Raw genomic sequence first — 18,477 nt, forward strand, 5'->3', positions numbered from 1 at the left:
AGACACGGTCTGGCCTGGAGTCACACGGGAGCTGCGCTATGCTACTGCCGTGGAAAAGGGTTGTCGTGTGCGGTTCTCTCAGCCCACTGCCCTCTCCTGTTCAGATACACAGTATTGAAAGACAAAACGTTTCCGACGTGATATAGAGTCCGTCCAAGGCCACACGTGTTTAAAGGGTCCCTGTGAGTTTGCTGCCATCTATTGACATCTCTATTAAGAACTCATGTAGTAACATGCAAGGCTAATCTTAGTTTATTGGTAATATTGGTGTACGCATAAAAACAGTAAAGCACATATACAACCTTCTATGCACTTTATGTGAAATTGTTATATCCAACAGGCTGTTTCATTTGGGTCGGAACACACCAATTGGAACACTGCTTGTTAATAGTGCACCATGAATAAAGTCATTTTGATCAATGTTTGTTGATGTAATGGAACAGTTTGTGCGTGCGTGCGTGTGTTTGTGCGTGCAATGCAGCTCCGCCATCATCAATAAAATAAAAACGACTTTTAAGAGTCACATGACGCTGTGATCTGCTGTGGTTCCTCTATTGTCCCACCTGCCCAAGCAACAGCGATACCCCGAGGACACCCCCCTCCCTGGGTGTGCATGAGTCACTCGGACCATAGCCTCATACTCTGAACCCTGAACCACACAAGGGGGGCCTTGTATCCTGTATCTGCCGCTCCGGCCGCCGTCGGCCCCAGACCCCAAGTGCTCATTCATCCAGTGAATTATGTCACAAACGAGGCTGTAGTCGATTGGATGGGAGCCAATACAGTCATGTCAATGATGTCAAGGAACGTATATATCAAGGGACTTCCTTTCTTGATTTGCCCGCGGGCCTCGTTTAGTCTTCTGTTGTGGATGGTCAGGTCATTCAGAGTTTGACTGATTTTGTGCTGGATTTGTCATGCATAGGAAACGTTTTAATAATCGGTTAAAACCTGATGCTGTAATATTGACTCCAATCCCCTTGCATCCTTTTAATGTTAAAGCAGTCATTCAGAACCCTATGTGGAGAACATCTTCTCTGGCAATGCTAAATGGGGCCCTCTCCAGTTTCCACCATGTACTGTTATGTTGTGTACTGTACATTAGGTTCTATAAACCCATGCTTGAATGGCTGTCACGCAACCACTCACCTGTGGTGACAGACATGGCAGATATCTGTGCGTGCATACATGTGTGAGAAATGCTTAAGCTTTTACTAGATGTACGCAGTTAAAAAACTGGAGTTTAGTCCCGGAGCATTCCGTGCAGCGAACCGGATTTCATTTGTCCAAACAAAAGCCATTGAAAGTGAAAGCCCCTCACCAGGAGGTGAACAGACCGGCCTCTGTCCCGGGGTGTGGCCCTAGGCCACTGAGGTGGAGGCGTGAACGGACTAACTAAGCTTACACCTTGCTCTAAAAGGCTATAAGGCGTGAAAGAGTTCGGACGACGCCATACAGTGAAAAAAGTCTGCTTCAATAACACCATTGGAATCACACCTCATAACGGGTTAACGCACTTTGGGCTAATTCATTGGACTTGTTGTTTTTAAATGTTTATGTTTATGCGTTTCCTGTTTTCGATGTACAATGTGGTTCAGTGTAGGGATTGGTGTTTCTAAATGTGTTATCTATACACTTTCTAACTTATTATTACTGTTATCTTAAGTTATATGTTTTCCATGCAGTGGAAATGAACAGCTTTATTCTTGGCTCAAACTTCTCCTTCCCCCCCTTCTCCTTCCCCTGCTTTAGGATTTGTGAAAAAATAAAAGAATTTTCCACTGTCCCAAAAAAAGAAGCAAATTCTATTGCCAAAATAGGCCGTTTTGGGTTCAGTCTCTGGGATTCTCATCCATCTGCAAGACGTCTTTAAAGACGTACCCACACATGACATGCACAGAGAATTATTAGGTACTTATGTGGTATACAACCGGCATTTGCTATCCACCCTGGAATTTGCTCATTTTCAAGGCATTTGAAGACATGGACATTTGGCAGGCCTTGTATTCGGAAAGCTATAGTATAGATAGACTTATACCGTATATTATATACTAGCACACGCATAGAAACTTTACAACAATTGAAATGAACATCATGTCGCTCACAGGGTGTTCATATAAGCCATTCATAAACAACTAATAAATTGCATGAGTTTCCGCCAGAAGGTTACAGGAAACGACCCAGAAATCAACATTCCAGAAGGGTCTGTGTGGTGGAGGAGCTCTCTGCGTGCTTCACCTCCTCCACTCACAACAGGCTTGTTTTAACGTCACAACCAGTGCTCACTAATTGGCAGTTCAACAAAGGGAGCCCTGGGGTTCCCATTGGCCCAAATGGAAACGGAGGCATTTAAAGTCTGCAACACGGGGACATAGGGACTCCATTGTGCTGCCTTCTGCAGACCTCTCTTATCACTGACCTGGCGGTAGAGAGAGCGAGTCAAAAGTCAGTTGTTCTATCACTTTCCTCCTCTCCACAGAGATAGAAGGCTTTCCTCAACGCATCACTTTCGTACCAAGACGAAAAACCTACACGAGGCAAAAAATAAGAAGATTAGGAAAATTTTGCGCAGCTATTACTGGGGCACCATCTGGGTCCAGTTATGTAAGGCCTTTAACAACATTAGGCAAACAGACCTTTTGTTGAGATTTTCTCACTTCTTTTTCCCCTTAGCCTCTCTTTTGGAATGAAAATGAGCACCGCTGTTATCCTAAGGCTGGGCAAAGTGTAACAACTCACATAAGAACATAAACCTAGTATCCGTTCCTTGGAAGTTGGACTCCTGCAAGCGCTTTGCTGATGTGGTCGATTTAACACTAAAATCCCCCAAATGTGGGTTGCCGGCTATGTTATGTTTTCGACACTTGAGTAGCATCAAATTATTGCTGTGTTCATAACGATGTGTTATTCTGGTTGTATCATAAAAGGTAGCCGTCAAATGAGACAGGAGTCAAACTTGTCAAAGTTGGACCTCAAAGTCAGAAAATGTCCAGTGACGGCATGACAGACAATCCTTTAACACCGTTGTCATCAGAGTCCAACACTTCACAGTCCACCAACCAGAGCTCAAAGGCGTGTTTGGGTGGGGGGGGGGGATCAATCACTTCTCGGTACCATCCCTAGGAATACCGGCCCCTCCGTGTGACCAGAGGCTGAGCCAAGGCCCCGGGTAGGAGCGAGGGCCGGAGATAATAAAGTCCAGGCGCTCTGGAGCAACAAGGTTTCCTTCCACAGAAGTGTGTGTTTGTGTATGAGTGTGTTTTTCCCGACAGGAATTGGGATCTTCATGTGAGACTTTGTGTTTAACAATCCAAGGCCATCTCTTGTAAACAGACGTTTCATCTAATGCTAGGTATTGGAGACTATTTCTCGTGAAAAACAAGTGATTGCAATTGTTCAAAATGATGAGGTGAGGTCATCTGCCCTTCATCTACCGTGACATCACAAGGCCCTAATTCAATCCGACCAGATAATTGTAATACGTCTATGTGCTTTGATTTCGGTGTTCGGTTTCTATTTGAAATTCAAGAAATGGTGGGTTGGTATGTTCCAGGACGCTGTGGTTAAAAATGTCAGCACAAACCATCAAGCCCTAATCCTGCACCTCATCAATTTTAACTCTCTGGCCTGGGGTAAAATGTATTGGCAACCTGATACAACACACACACACACACACACACACACACACACACACACACACACACACACACACACACACACACACACACACACACACACACACACACACACACACACACACACACACACAAATATTTAATAGTATAACAGCACCATGGCTGTAAGGTAATACTTTGTGTAATTAATCAAAAGTGCCAGGCATGATGTACGTCTGGCCCCTGAAAGACATGTGTGGGGTTGTGGCTTTAAGGAGCGAAGCCGGTTATACTGTCAAGTCTGCTTTCTGTTTGGGACGGCGCATGCTTTGGAGGCCTTTGCAGGAATGGATGTCTTTCATTTTTTGTATGTGTGGGTATGTTTCTGCCCTTCCCTTTTGTAAAGCCCTCTGTGGTTGCTAGCAGTTACCATGCTGGTTTGGACTCCCGCTCTATAATTGAGTCCTTTGCGTCTTTCACCCTGGATTCCGCAGGCTTGCACAAAGCAGTGATTATTCCAGAGCAGTGGACTGGTGGGGGACTGGGGTTGGGGGGGGGGTGAGAGAGAGAGAGAGAGAGAGAGAGAGAGAGAGAGAGAGAGAGAGAGAGAGAGAGTTGCAAGAGATTGAGAGCCAGGGGTCTTGAATGAATGCCATGGTTTTCTCATGTATCCCATTGGCTGACCCCCTCCAAACCCGGTGGCCAGGCGTCCTGCTCATTGGACACATAGGTAACCTCACCCCTCCACCCTGGTGCAAGAGCTACAACACAGAGACTCATCACAGCACAGCCCTAATGAAAAGTGACCCGGGTCCCACCAGTAGGATCCTGTGTCCCTGTGTGCACAATGACATCGGTGCAGACCTCCTAATTGGGATTAAAATAGCCTTTTATTCAGGGAGAAAGCCCCTTTGTGACATACCCCTTTGTGTATGTGTATGATGGTCCCCGTCATACACCGACATGCTAAGGGTCAACTCTGTTTAAGGGCTGGATGACTTTTGCTTCTTGGCCTGCTGATGAAAAATGTGTCCCGTGGCCCGTGCCTGCATCGATAGCACTCAGTATCCGTATCCAACGAGATAAGTCAGCGCACAACATGTTGCGGCTTTCAACATTCCCCCCTTGTTTGAGGCCTTGGACTAGTTGCCATGGCATTGTTTACCGATGAAATCCAATGAAAATGCCCCCCTCCCCTATACATCCCCATAACAACGACCCGACTACTTGAGGTGAATTACGTTAAAACATTTTACTAACTGTTATTAACTATCTATCTACAAATCTGGTAGAGAAACTGTTTGCGTACTTTAATTTGACAAGGCTAACAGCAAGGGAGTGAGGGGGTAGGAACTGCAGTTGTACATTAGCCTCAGCATATATGCTGATCCGCATTCCTTTGTATTTGTGTCAACTACTCTATGTTGACACTGCAAACAGTACCAAGGAGGTCCATAAACCAATATTTGAATGAAGAAAGCAACTTTTGGGGCATGGGATGTGTCACTTCTATACTCTCAGAGGTTAATAGTCGCAGGTTAGCTTTGCAGAGCCTGACTACAAGACACAATAAGGTTCCGTTAGTTCTGATTATGTAATGATTATGGTTGATGATTTAGGGTGTTAGTCTGCATAACAAAAATGTAAAGTTGAGGAGCTGAGGTTATTAGAGACCGTATTAAAACAAATAATGCTCACCTTTCCATTAATCTTGAATAATGAATTCCCTTTGTGATGAAAAGTTAATCAGATTTACAAGGGAATGTTTGAATTCTTTGTTGATCTTGGAGACCAAGTTACACGATAGCGCTCAGCCATACAATAGACCACAAATAGGACTCATTCAGAAACTAAGCACTGTAAAAAGATACTTTAGGATCCAAGGAATTTAAGGCTTTATTTATATTGAAACATACAATTTATCTTAAAAAGAAAACATCACACAAGGGACTGGTTTATGATCAGACACATGGCAATAAATACACTTTAGGAATGTAAAAGGAAACAATGGACATTGTAACATGCTGGGACCGCGGGAATCACCTCCATAGCCCCAATTGATAAAACTGGAATGGCACGAACTACAGTCTGATCCTCCAACTCAATGGGAGATGCGGGCAAGTGTGTGTATATTGGTGTTGGAGGTTGGTCAAAGCAGTCTTTTTAACCTTGAAAAACAGGTACATGGAAACTGGTACATTATTCATACGTATCAATTATGAAGCATCACAATTTAAAAACAAAAAGATAAGGGATAGACAAGTTGGATTTTAAACTTGGCTGTTGCTACAACGCTGGTTAGACGAATGCTATTGCTAGTTCACAGTGTCCTGTATTTTTTATATTTTTTATAAAAACAGTAGATTTTCTTTATTTTTTTTTAAAAGGAATGTTCTCGAGCTCAAAAAACTAAACAAAACGCGGAAACATTGACCTCACGGTTCTATTGTAATGAATGAAAGAGAATCATTTAAACCATCGCCGCTTAGGTTGGGGGGGGGGGGAGTAGCGAATGAGGTGAAACGCACTCAAGGCAACGACTGAATCTTATTGCTTAGAAACAAAAAAGAGTAAAAGAAAAAACGAAGACTAGCGAGGATAGCAAAAGACTTGCTCTGTTGTGTTGTCGATAAAATACGCATTGTGTTAATACTGCTCCGACTAGCGGTATAGTAGGGAAGGGGTTAAAGGGGCAGGCCGTCTCGTGGTTGGGAGGGGGGACGGGGGGGGACGGGGGGGGACGGGGTGTGCAGGTAGCCACTAATAGTCAATACCCTGGTCGTTGTAATGGGTGCTGTAGTCGTCGTGGTAACCGGCCGGGTACTCCTCGTCGGGGAACTCCGCCTGATAGTCACTGTCGCTGATTTCCGATCCGTTGGTGCCCGTGCCCTGGCTGCCGTTGGTGTGGACGGCCGGCTCCGTGGCCGTGGCACAGTACTTGGGGTCGTACACCTGCCGGCCCAGCCCGTACACGCTCATGCCCTTCTGCGACGCCACCTTGTTGGTGCCCATCTGCAGGGAGATGGTGGAGTTGTCCATGGGCACGGCCGACTTCTGGTCGTAGATGTCCCTGCGGGTGCCCGGGGCGGACATGCCTGCCTGCTCGGACACAGAGCACACGCCGAGGCGACACATTAACGATGGGTTTCAGGGGAGAAGGCGTTTCAAGCAGGAGGCCCTCAGAAGGTGAGGCAACTTGTTTTAGACAAATATACGCCGGTCCGCAATTGTAAACCCGGAAGCATTCAGAAGTATTGCCCCAAGTTTTCTCCTTTTCTCCTTATTGTACCGTGGGTCAGAGACTAACGCAATTTCAATTCCTCTAATTGTCTGGCACATAATTTGGAAATGACAATAAAGCTGACTTTGGCTTTGAAGTTTGTGTTTTTGGACTCCACCTCAAAGTAGTCTATTTGTTGATCTTTTTTTATTGTTATACATGCTGAAAATAAAAGACGATACAATGAATGAACTACCGAAAGAATGCATTACCCCATCTAGGTTTGCCACCTGTCCCTTGATATGGGATTGTTCCGTACTTTCCCCAACACGTCTTACATACACAACCACACAATCATGCTATGATTATAGAGTGGTGAAAGAGAAAGTGTTGGACTACAGTGAGGTAGTCCAACACTTAAGACCGCGGCTCTCTTAAGACCGTACAAGCTGCCGTTGGCTGGTCCTTTAGTGCTCTGTTTATATCTCTTGCGTGTTTATTGGTCTAATTATAGTAAACGGCTTGGGTAGAATCTACAAAAAACTGATTCTTCCGCTTTTCATTTTGCGAAAGCTCTTTGAGAAAGGAATTAAAAGGCTTGTCCAAAATAAAGGCCCTGGTGGTGATCATGATGGAAGCAAAATAGACACCCGGGCTTAAAATGGACGTTTTATACCAACCTGGTCTCACAGGAATCCGTGAAATGACTACGGACGAATAACTCGAAATCCGTGGACACATCACGGAAACACGCCGATTTCCGTGATGTGGCCACGGAATTCGCTCCAATGCAAGTTAATGACGCTGATGTTCCGTGGCTCACACACAGATCCCCGTTTCAACGAGCGAGTCGACCACGCGGTCTTAACTCAAAACCCGGGGTGGTCTCACTGAAACACTTAAATTGTCCATGTTGTGTCCACGGAAGTTGCTAGGGAATAATGTCAGAAAATGAGGAATAATGCAAGTAAATCACAATGATATTCCGTTGCACACAAACAGATTCCCGTTTCAATCTGTGTGTGTGCTCCCGTTTCAATCTGTGTGTGTGCCACATGTGACCACAGCGGGGGCTTAACTCAAAATCCGTGGTGGTCTGACGGAATCACTTCAATTGTCCGTGATGTGGCCACGGAATTTGCTCCAATGCAAGTAAATGACACTTTTATTCCGTGGCTCACACACGGATATCGGCGTGTTTCCGTGATGTGGCCACGGATTTCGAGTTAAGCGTCCGACCGTAGTCATTTCACGGATTCCTGTGAGACCAGGTTGTTTTATACACTATTTTGTTTTGCAATTTCCACACATCAGTGTTGAGCATAAGTGCATGGGGGTTCAGTCAAAGTGGTTTTGAGTCGACTTCCTTATCAACTCTTGATCAACAACATTTGACTCCATCTCCACGGCCCTGCGGGGGCTTGGTGGGCGATTCCTCACCTGGCTGGCTCCCTTGTTGGTGCCCATCTGGAGGCTGATGGTGGTCTGGTCGAAGGGTTTGTCCGTGTGCGTCTTTGGGTCATAGAGATGTCTTCTGGTGCCATAAGCAGTCATTCCTGCCTGACTCGCACACTTGTTTGTTCCCATCTGAATAGAAGAAGGATTTTTTTCCTGTTAGATACATACATGCAAAAACATACAACAAACACACAAAAGTGCTTAAACGGTCGCACCTGTAGTCCAATGACACACTGGCCTGCCTTGATCTTGTCGTCGTCGAAATGCCGAGCCTGTTTGTCTGCATATTTCACACCAATGTCAAACTTTGTGTCAATACCTTTGGTCTTTGCCTAAGAAAACAAAAATAGGTTACTCACTAACAATGGCTGTTGAAAAAAAATTGGGAGAGAAAAAGAGGGGAGGGCGAACACAGAGGACACAAACACATGAGCGTTCATAGTAGGTCGGCGGTGGCTCACCATGTTCGCCAGGGCAAGCAGTGTGGTCTGAACTTGAGTGAGGTTCCCGTTTTCAAACAGGTCGTTGGCCTCAAAGATGTCGTTGGGCTTCATGCCGTAGGCCAAGATGGCTTTGATGAAGTTCCCGAGGTTCTCCAGCTGCAGGGCGAGAGGGCAGGGAGGCGAAGAGAGAGAAGAATGGGAATGACTGTGTGTTGGGGGTACTGGGGAATCCCAGCTCAGAGCAGGGTTAGAGTGCAGCGCTGGCTCGGTCACTTGAAGCGGAGCGAGTTTCATGAATGACTTGTTCCCAGGTCGTGTTCTGAATAGCTTCATTATTATTGGGAACTTTTTTTGTTTGTTGCAAGGATCCATAAAGGAAATGAACAGTTCTATAAAATGAGGGTAAAAACACTTAGGTCTCACCTTGTGCCAGTTGAGTTGTGAGTGATTGATCTTCTTCACCGAGCCGGGGTGCAGTTTGTTAATCAATCTGGGGGAAGACAAGCGAGATAAGATCAGACATGGAACATCATCATTTGGCTGACAGGCGCCAATCAAGTGTGAAAAGAGACTCATTATGATCTGCTGTTCTGACCATAACTGGATATTGGACATGAGCATATTTTATTTTCTTGCAGAGCTCAGCCCAGAACATTGCAAGTCCCCCACACATCTGCAATGTCAACCCCATCAGCGCGCAAACACACACACACGCACACACACAAACACACACTTACTCGCTCAGGATGACCCCATCTTTCAAGCCCTTCTGGAAGTTGTCTCCAATGGGCATCCCGGTCACCTCCTCGATCCAGTAGCGCAGCTCCTCTTCCCGTTGCAGGTCGTACTTCTGAGCGATCTAGGCAAGGGTCAAACAATACATATGATTAATTAACAATGTTAATTGTGACTTAAAAACAGTGCAACTGGTGTGTGCTTAAGGAATACATCCGCATCGGCCAACCCTCCTCAGAAACTAAAATATGCCGGTCATCTTGCGGCTTTTGAAGACCAACATCTCAAGTGACGTTATGTGCATTGGTCAACCGAAACCAATGACAAACTGACCGGTCAAAACATCAGAGGCCTTGTAGAGAAGTATGACATCCGTAGGACTAAAACATTTCGGCCCAGAGAGCATTTAGATGTTCAAAAGTCGTCCATACCAGTAGTTTTGCCATCACAATTGTAAGTCAGTGTTTTCAGATATATACGTTGTGCCCGTCAAATAAGCATCAACATGTTGGTAATGGTACGTGTACAGAGGAAAATGAGTTGCATGTTTATTTTGCGTTGTGTGAACAATTGCCTTTTAGATGCTGAAAGCAAAGCCATTTTCCCCCACCCTCTTCTTTTCCGTTAGGATTTCTTCCTTTTAGATTCCCCAGATGGGGGGCAGAAGGGGTTACAACTGAATTTATACACAACTAACCACATGGACTATAAGGCCCAGAGACCCTGCTTCAGAAGATCAAAGACTTCTTTGAAGTCCAGCCCAACTTTGCATTGTTGCTACAATTGTGGTGGTTGCAACCATTGCTGATCCAACTGGACTCTTACAAGGTAAGGCTATTGCTATATAGTATATAGTATACATAAGAAAGCTTGGGCATCCAAGAGTTCCGAATCGGAAAATACATCCAAACAATAGTGTACGACTTCCATCTGGGTTTGTTGTGCTGAAAATGACAGTCTGGCACAGATTCCGCATGTCAAACTACACCATTCGGATCAGCATTGTTTCGCTCTAGCCTTGACCTCAAAAAGAACAGGCCTAAGATCACAACTGATTGCGTCTGAAAACTCTCTCCATCCAAGAAGCGCTATTTGTGAGAACGAGTCCACTTGTGAGCCCCATCTCTACGGCTTATTTTCTTTCCGTCCTTCTTGTAAACACTCCATCTCTGGGTCAAGGTCAAGTCTAGTCAGATTTCAGGAACTGAAATGGAGGCAGCAGAAAATAAATAGGAAAATGACGTTCGCCATGTGAATTTACATCTGGAAGCTCACATTATGGAAAGGTATACATGCAATCAGAATGGGTCAGAAAAACACATGTTTCCCAAATCAGTCAGTAGATGGAACATTTCTTTTACAAGTGGGAAGTATAAAAAGTGACTCTGAACAGCGAAAGGTCCTTGACCGTGCGTGCGTTTCCGGGCAGACGATGGTGTGTGAAACAATCCCTTTTGGTCTTTCCTGTAATAAAACTTCCATGGCGGCTGCAGCCATTAGCTCATGGGCTCGTTGTAAACAGCACTCTAGTATTGGCTGCAGTCCCGTAAACACAGCGTTCCTAGCTCGTCAGTTTCTGAGGACTACAATAAAAGAAAGAGAGCGAGGGAGAGAGATAAAACATCTGGTCTTCCTGCCAAACCCCAGTAGTTCCCCCTCATCCTGGGGGGGTACTCTAGGACATTGACCACTGGAACGGGAACTGAAATAGCACATTTTACAGTTGCCTATTTGGCCATTTCAAACGGAAGGAATACAGAGCTTGAAAGTCTGACCAGACATTTTCAGTTTGGGGGCTTCCACGAGATGGGGTCCTGCTATAGTATCTAAACAAGGAAAGGTGCTGAATCTTGTCTAAATACAACCCATAATGGGAACCCTTAACAGCTTCTACACCCCAACCGGTCCCGACCACTTAAAATAGACGATCAAATTGTCGTCAGACATTGTACAGATTTGCAAACGCCCGTGTTGCCAACTACTGGGTGATGAAAGGTGTGCCAAATACGTTATATGTGCGCTCATCGCAAGCACCAAAACTGGGCAGAGGTGAGGAGCGGAGGACGGGGAACACGATGCCCGGTTTGAACTCCATAAAACGTGCTACGCAGGCTCCATCATCTGGGAGATCGCCGACTCTCATGAGATCTTCGAGCCCCGAGTGCTATAGATGGAAGGCTTCGATAGTATAGTGAGGAAAATAAAGTTTGACCGCATCACTTCACGTCAGCAGTTCAGCACAGTTTGGACCACCGAAAAAAACGAAACACATTGAAGTTCATCCACTGTACAGAGTCTGCACTTCTGCTGGCCTTCACGCAAACAGAAAGGATTGTTTCATTTCGGCTACGTTCCATGCCCTCCCCCCCCCGCCTCCAATCGCCGTTTCAGTGTAGCATCCAGAAACCAGACGCCACCAGGGCAGGATGTGACCAAACTGCTTAGTTTGTAACTTGAGGCTGAAAACATATCTGTATCGTTCCTCATATTACCCACTGGAGCGAGAGAAAAAAACCAAAGCTAAAATGTTCACGCGCTCTTGTTAAAGGGCAAGCGATGTTGTGTTCCACGACCATGACTGCATGGGAGGTTGGAGAGAAAAGGTTAAAGTGGAAAGTTGTCCATAGTACCAGGCTGGAAAGCACTGTCATTTAGGAATTAATCAGACAGGGATTTAGTGTACACAGTTTTTGAGTTCTCCTCTGGGAAACACGGAGAGCACAGAAAGAGAGAGAGACAGAAAGAGCGCAAGAGAGAGGGCTAGAGCAGGGAGAGGGTGATTATAGAGAAGAGATTTCCCTCCTCTCACTCCGCACCAGTTCACTTCTAAGAAAAAAACTTAAAAAGATCCTGTTCTCTTTTATCTTCTGAGGCATTACAAAATCTGGAATAAAACAAGAAATGTCAAAGTTGAAAACTGTCCCCAGTGACGACCTTTCAGCCAATCCCGTCTCTCTAGTACCTACCCAGTTATGACAGTATGAAAAACATACAGCCACATACCAAGAGAGAAAGCAATGTGGAACCCGTTCACCTTTTTAAAAACCAATGTAGACATGCACCCACCCACAATACATGCCAACACTAGGTTGTAAAAAACACTTGTGTTATACTGATATCAATTGTAACCGTTATATCAGCAAACATTTGGATTCCAGCCACATAAGTAACCAGCTAGCCAGTCTACAGCCCAGCCCTACGTGGAAAACCCCTCCACTGAACAATGGCATGTGGTTATAGTTGAAAGAGAAGGAATTGGGGGTCAAAACCCTCTCGGATCAAATGGACAACAATCTTAATGTGAACGAGGACCGCAGTGCCTGAACTGAAACGAGCAGTTGGCCAACCACCGGTGTGTGACCCCATGTTGGCTAGCACCACAATGCAGATTAACCATTTAGTGAATCATACACATGGCGTTTACTGCACTATGGCTAGATCAATATTGCAGCTGGTTCCCTTTAATATTTAACCACAGCCCGACTCAACTTGGGAAGAGATTCAAAGAATAAGGGTTGATCGACAGTTGACATCAAGGTCAACTGAACAGACAACAGAATAATCATAAGGCAAAACCAGTTTCCACTACTTTAACATTCATAGCTGGAAGTCAAGTGAAGAGCAGTGTCTCACAGCCTTCCAAACCAAGACAGGAACACAAGTGACAGATTTACAGCCTCTAGAAAGCAGAGATCTTTTTCTTATTGAAAACAGAAATGGAAGCAATCACCCAATGGTCTCAAATAAAATGTTTACTTTATTTGAGCTTTGATTGAAAAGTGTTTGTGCTATACTGTAGATAGAAAAAGACTCTAAACAATTCTGAACTCGATAGAAATAAACACAGGTCAGGTTTTCTTTGCTATAAAAAGGATAAAGCCTGAAACTACTAAACAACAAAACCATATTGAAAGGAAAATCCCAACTTGGAAAAACAGTTCCTCAACATTCGTGAAGGGACCATGACAACCAGAACAACAGTCTCCATCCTGTTCATTAATGAAAGCATTTGGTTAACAACAACAGACCTATCAAGGTGCAGCCTGGCAGACTGAACGCCACACTGACTTCGAAGAACGTCGCAGTGTCAGCACATTGCATGGGAAAAATACTGTACACAGCCTCCCAGGAGGTCTCCCCCCGCCCTCCTACACCCCCCCCCCCTCCCCCCGCCCCCCCCACACTCCCACAAGAGCCATTACTCTGAAGGATGGCCACGTCCGTTGAGTTGTAAATAAGGGGATCTGCCCTTGGCACTGATACCTTGTTGTAGTGGCCATGCAGAGGTCGTGAAGTCAGGACGGGGGGGGGGGGGGGGGGGCAGCGACGCCACGTTAGTCGCCCCTCTCCCAGGGAAGCCTCAAGCTGAGCCCTATACATCCGGGCTCTGGGCCAGAACCGCCCCCCCCCTCCCCCTCTTCCCATTGAGTTTAAAGGCCAATGAATGATCGCCCACGGAGCGACAGCACTACGTGTGTGTGCGTGTGCGCGTGTGTGTGTGTAAACATAGCACAGAAAAACCACACCTGCTTCTTGACAGGGGTGGAAGTGGATTGAAATAATCCATTGTCTGTGAGACTTAGTAGTCTTACGGAGACGAGTACGTCTCGATAAAAAAGAAAAAGAAATGCAGTCTCAACAAAAACTGAATGCCTGGTGAGGTGCGGCGGGACAATAACAACCGCCACTGCATCCCGTTATTCTAGAGGTCTGGATCTGAATAAGAGGACGCACTTGCGGGGGTTTCACTGGGCCCGAGCTTGTGGGAACAGGCAGGCACAAAGGCCTTCTTTAGTCGAGCTGCCTACTCTGATCAATTGAGACAGATGTGGTTCAATAAGCTGCTGTCGTTGGCAGTATTGTCATTAAATGCCATTTGACATTTACCAATCTTCAGCTGTGCAGAGCCACTGGGAAGACACTCTGCACCCTCTGTGTGGAGAGGTCCATCGCCTCCCATCAGGGGACACGTTCAGTTTCCCAGGATGGTACAGACCATCCTCTTATAAATTCAGCCATTGGTTTCTTCAACAAATGGAGTCAAGAGGCTTCCTTGTTAATGTTTGATTTTTAACTAGCTTACACGGTTGTGAATTGTCATTCTTATCACTTGTTTAGTTTAAGAGTTGACTCCCAGTATGTCCCAGGCTGGCCCTCATTGATTGTATGGCTTTATCTCTGATGATTACGATGTTGGTGTAATCCATTTGTTGTTTGCATGGGACTACTTTGAGTAGGCTACTGTTGTACAACCAATTGTCCCCTGGGGGACATTAATGATTCACTCTACTGCAATAACCAACCAACCAACCAACCAACGCATAAAGGATTATTAGTCTCCCATTTGTATTGGTCACAATGGTACTTGGTTTAAGGACTTTTGTCCGGCAAGCCCTAAACAAACAAAGATCTGTTTGCTTAGTTCAGAGGCAACAGGCCCGGCCATGATCTAACTAAAACCACGACGGGAAAGGGAAAAACAAAGACAAGAGACACACTTTTTTTAGAGACACAAGAGACACAAGGATTACCGGTCCCAAACTAGGAACAACTATACCTTAAGGCGTCCATTGACAATGGACAAATAATTATTGAGCTTGCTTGCACTGAAATGTGGGTAAAGTCAAATGTCAAGAATAAATATTGTTACTACTACATCTGAATTTTTGGCAAACATATTTCAATCATTAAAAAAATATTTTCTTTAAAACTTCAAAAAAAGGAGTGGACAGGGAACTGTAGCTTCTTGCCAAGTTAGTGTCAGCTGCAAACAGGTTTAAAGATTGTCATCTATAGTAAGAAAAGCAAACCGTAATTCAATACGACAAACAGTATTTCAGATCAGACAAAAGCATTGTAGATTAGGTCCCAAAATTTTCCAAAAAGTCATTCAAACAGGGTAGCCATTTCAAAGAAAAAAACAGTCCATGCTTGGCTAGATAATCTTTTGCAAATGATTATTAATGAACGGGATATTTCTCAATATAATAACAATAATTTGAATCAACGAAACAAAAACACCTCACGCAATAAGCACTAAACAGGTTATTTTGCATAAACATCCATGAAAACCTAAAGCTAAAATAACTCCAGCAGGTTTAACTAGAGGAACGAGTCTTCGTGAGAGTTCATGAACTCTGCCAGGGCTGTCCAAGACAAGGGTCTGGGGAGAAGCGTGTAAACAGAGCGCTGGCGCGTGGGAGGGCTCTCTGGCTGCCAATCTAATACTCTGCCAGCACTTCTCCATCTCGCTTCCCTGACTAGAAGGAGGGGGTTCTGAATAGGAGGAGTTGCCGTGGCCTACTGCATACCCAGATTCATTAAAAACTAACAACCAAGACCAGGTAGACAAGTGGAGGCTGGCTCCATCTGTGGCGCTACATTTCAATTAGTGAAATTATAGTATTAACCATCTGAGGCCTTTAAATAGTCAATATAATAACGGCAGTAATGTAATATTGGCATGATTCGCTTGTTGCTCCCATCACTGACCTGAAACAGAACCACAACGCTAGACCAGAGTACAAGATTATTATAGTAACGAGGGGTTTGAAGAGGACAAGTTAACCTCGGGACATATCTGCAACATCATTCACTTCAGTATTGATTCATCAATAGCATGTTGAAAGGTTATGCCTACAAGGTCATTTCATGACCCCGAACCAATAGATTGGATTCAGTCTCCTGTCTGAGAAGATCATTGTTAGTTTGTTGGTGGTGGGAGAGGGGGAGTACTGGTGCATCAGTATTTATAGGAAACTCATTGAGTGACAAGTGTTCATGGCGTTCATTGCTGTGTTAACAGGCAGAAAACAGCTTGGCTGAGCTGTTTTTCATGCTCTCCATCACACACACACACACACACACACGCCAGTGGATGTTGAGCGACTGCACTCCAGTTAAAAAAAAGTGTGGCCACTGGCCAGCATATTGGCAGTGACGGTGGAAAGAATGAAAAAAAAGTCTGAGAAAAAAAAAAAAAAAGATGAACATGAGATTGGAATCAATTTTCAACTGCAGTTCCCCAAATACACTTCCAGAAGCTCCTGTGAGCCAATGGGTTTGACGGATTGAAAGAAGCAAAGTGTGAACTTACACTTTATATTAGGCAGATATTTAGGAAAGTTATACATAGCTTTCGTCTAAATCATCACTTCAGACATTAAAACCAACTTCATTCAGAAAAATCCAACTAAGCTTTAATAGACAATAGGATTTCCAATAATATGTTTCATGAGGGCTAGTAGGCTCCAGAATCCCTTGTGTGTGTGTGTGTGTGTGTGTGTGTGTGTGTGTGTGTGTGTGTGTGTGTGTGTGTGTGTGTGTGTGTGTGTGTGTGTGTGTGTGTGTGTGTGTGTGTGTGTGTGTGTGTGTGTGTGTGGTAGTATGATATATAGTGTAAGTGTAAGTGCTTCATTTGAGCTCTGGAATTCCAGGCATGCAGCGCGCGCAGCTTCCCAAGGAGCCCAGGGTAGGGAATCACACCTATAGCAACACAGCCCGCAGAGGGAGAGGGCCCCCTGCCCGGCCACATTCTTTTGTCCCAGGAAAATGTCTCTGCGTCACATTTTGGTTTTCCAGTTAAGTGAGAACTGGAATTGAGAAAACGAAAATAAGACTGAGATGAGACTTCACCTTTAGAAAGGTAGACTGTTGGCCTGCGGCAGAATATAATTCCCTTTCAATTAGTGTTCCGTTCATTAGGTTCATTAAAAAAATAAACGCCAGTTGAGTGTTGACCTTCCGTGTTTCTGTTAACCAAACGAACGTGACTGTAAACAACATTATGCAAGTTAAAGCCTATCTGTGGAATTCGACCTATTCACTAAAAAGGACCTATTCAAATCGGCTCCTGCTCTGAGGTTTTTCCTATGATGTCATGATTTAGCCATTTCCTACGAACAGGAGACAACACCAAAAACCCATTGATGCGACATAAGGCCTATACCATCGTCAGTCTGAAAATCTAGCATAATTTACGACACAAACAGATTTCCCATCCTAAAAAACTAATTTGTTTACAAAGGTTCTTCGAAGTCTGCAAAGCAGATAGAGCATGAGGCAAACGTATTAGATCGTGTTGAAACACAAAATGTGGCTTTTTATTTACACTTTTATGCCTACTGGCACACATCACTATGCAGTAAAAGTTTAGAGGATTAAAGGTGAATAGGATAATCATTCCCACAAGTAAACTAAACGGTCTCAGGAGCCATCTACTGTGCTGCAGCTAGCGGAGCTCCTCCCTATAGGAACAATGAGCTTGATCTGGATTTCACTATAATCAAGTATTTCCATGGCCTTTTCCCTTCAGTAAAGTTATACATCCCAAAAGATAATTACCAAAAAAGGCACAAACTTCGGCGTTCACCGCACAATAGGATCCCACATCTCCTCCAAACCAGACCGCAGTAGCTCCACATCAAGAGACAAAATGGAAACTTTAGAAGAGATTAAATAAAAAACAATGAAAGGTTGCACATGCATGAAAAAAATGCCAATCGGGGCGATGCAAATCGACTGCGATGAATTGGTCTGCAAAGTTCGGGAGAAAAGTGTGTTTATTCATAGGTGAACGCATAAAGCCAGTATTCATGATGAGCCCGACATGTGGTTCAACTTTGTAAGCCCTTCAAGTCTTCGACTACTGATTTAATTGAAAGATCGCTCCACGAAAGATGAATTCGTAAAACGCCTTTTCATTTACGAAGGAGAAAAAAACAGCCTACTTACTTTGCTTTTGACTTCGGCGGATAATCCGTAGGCCGGTCCCTTATTGAATTGAGTCATTTTTTTTTATTTAGATAAATAAAAAAGAATAGGCTAAGTTTATATCTTCGGCTACACTGCAATAAAATGTAGCAAAAGCACTTGAGCTATGCAACTTTGTAAAAACCACAGTCCCCTTCAAAACAAAAGTCCTCAGAGAAAATAAATCCGTGCAGAACTGGTGTGGGAAAGCGAAGCGGAGTGAAGCAGCCTGTCTGAGTCAACAAACTAACCGAGG

General features: G+C 44.6%; 1 protein-coding gene across 2 annotated transcripts; it reads right to left on the reverse strand.

Moving 5' to 3' along the window:
- Window positions 1–5,469: 5,469 nt before the first annotated feature.
- Window positions 5,470–18,453, reverse strand: LOC130376961 (calponin-3-like). Of its 2 annotated transcripts, XM_056583887.1 has the most exons (8): window positions 18,204–18,453; window positions 9,473–9,594; window positions 9,159–9,225; window positions 8,754–8,891; window positions 8,508–8,624; window positions 8,275–8,421; window positions 6,389–6,713; window positions 5,470–5,782 (listed from the first exon to the last, which is right to left on the reverse strand). In XM_056583887.1, the coding sequence occupies exons 1-8, from the start codon at window positions 18,258–18,260 to the stop codon at window positions 5,778–5,780; spliced, it is 978 nt and encodes a 325-aa protein (XP_056439862.1). In that variant the 5' UTR covers window positions 18,261–18,453; the 3' UTR covers window positions 5,470–5,777. The 2 variants fall into 2 exon arrangements, with proteins under 2 accessions (XP_056439862.1, XP_056439861.1); XM_056583886.1 differs by lacking the exon at window positions 5,470–5,782 and having other exon boundaries at window positions 6,375–6,713.
- Between the last annotated feature and the right edge of the window lie 24 nt (window positions 18,454–18,477).

Source organism: Gadus chalcogrammus, chromosome 23 (genome assembly GCF_026213295.1).
Source record: "Gadus chalcogrammus isolate NIFS_2021 chromosome 23, NIFS_Gcha_1.0, whole genome shotgun sequence".
NCBI classification, from domain to species: domain Eukaryota; kingdom Metazoa; phylum Chordata; class Actinopteri; order Gadiformes; family Gadidae; genus Gadus; species Gadus chalcogrammus.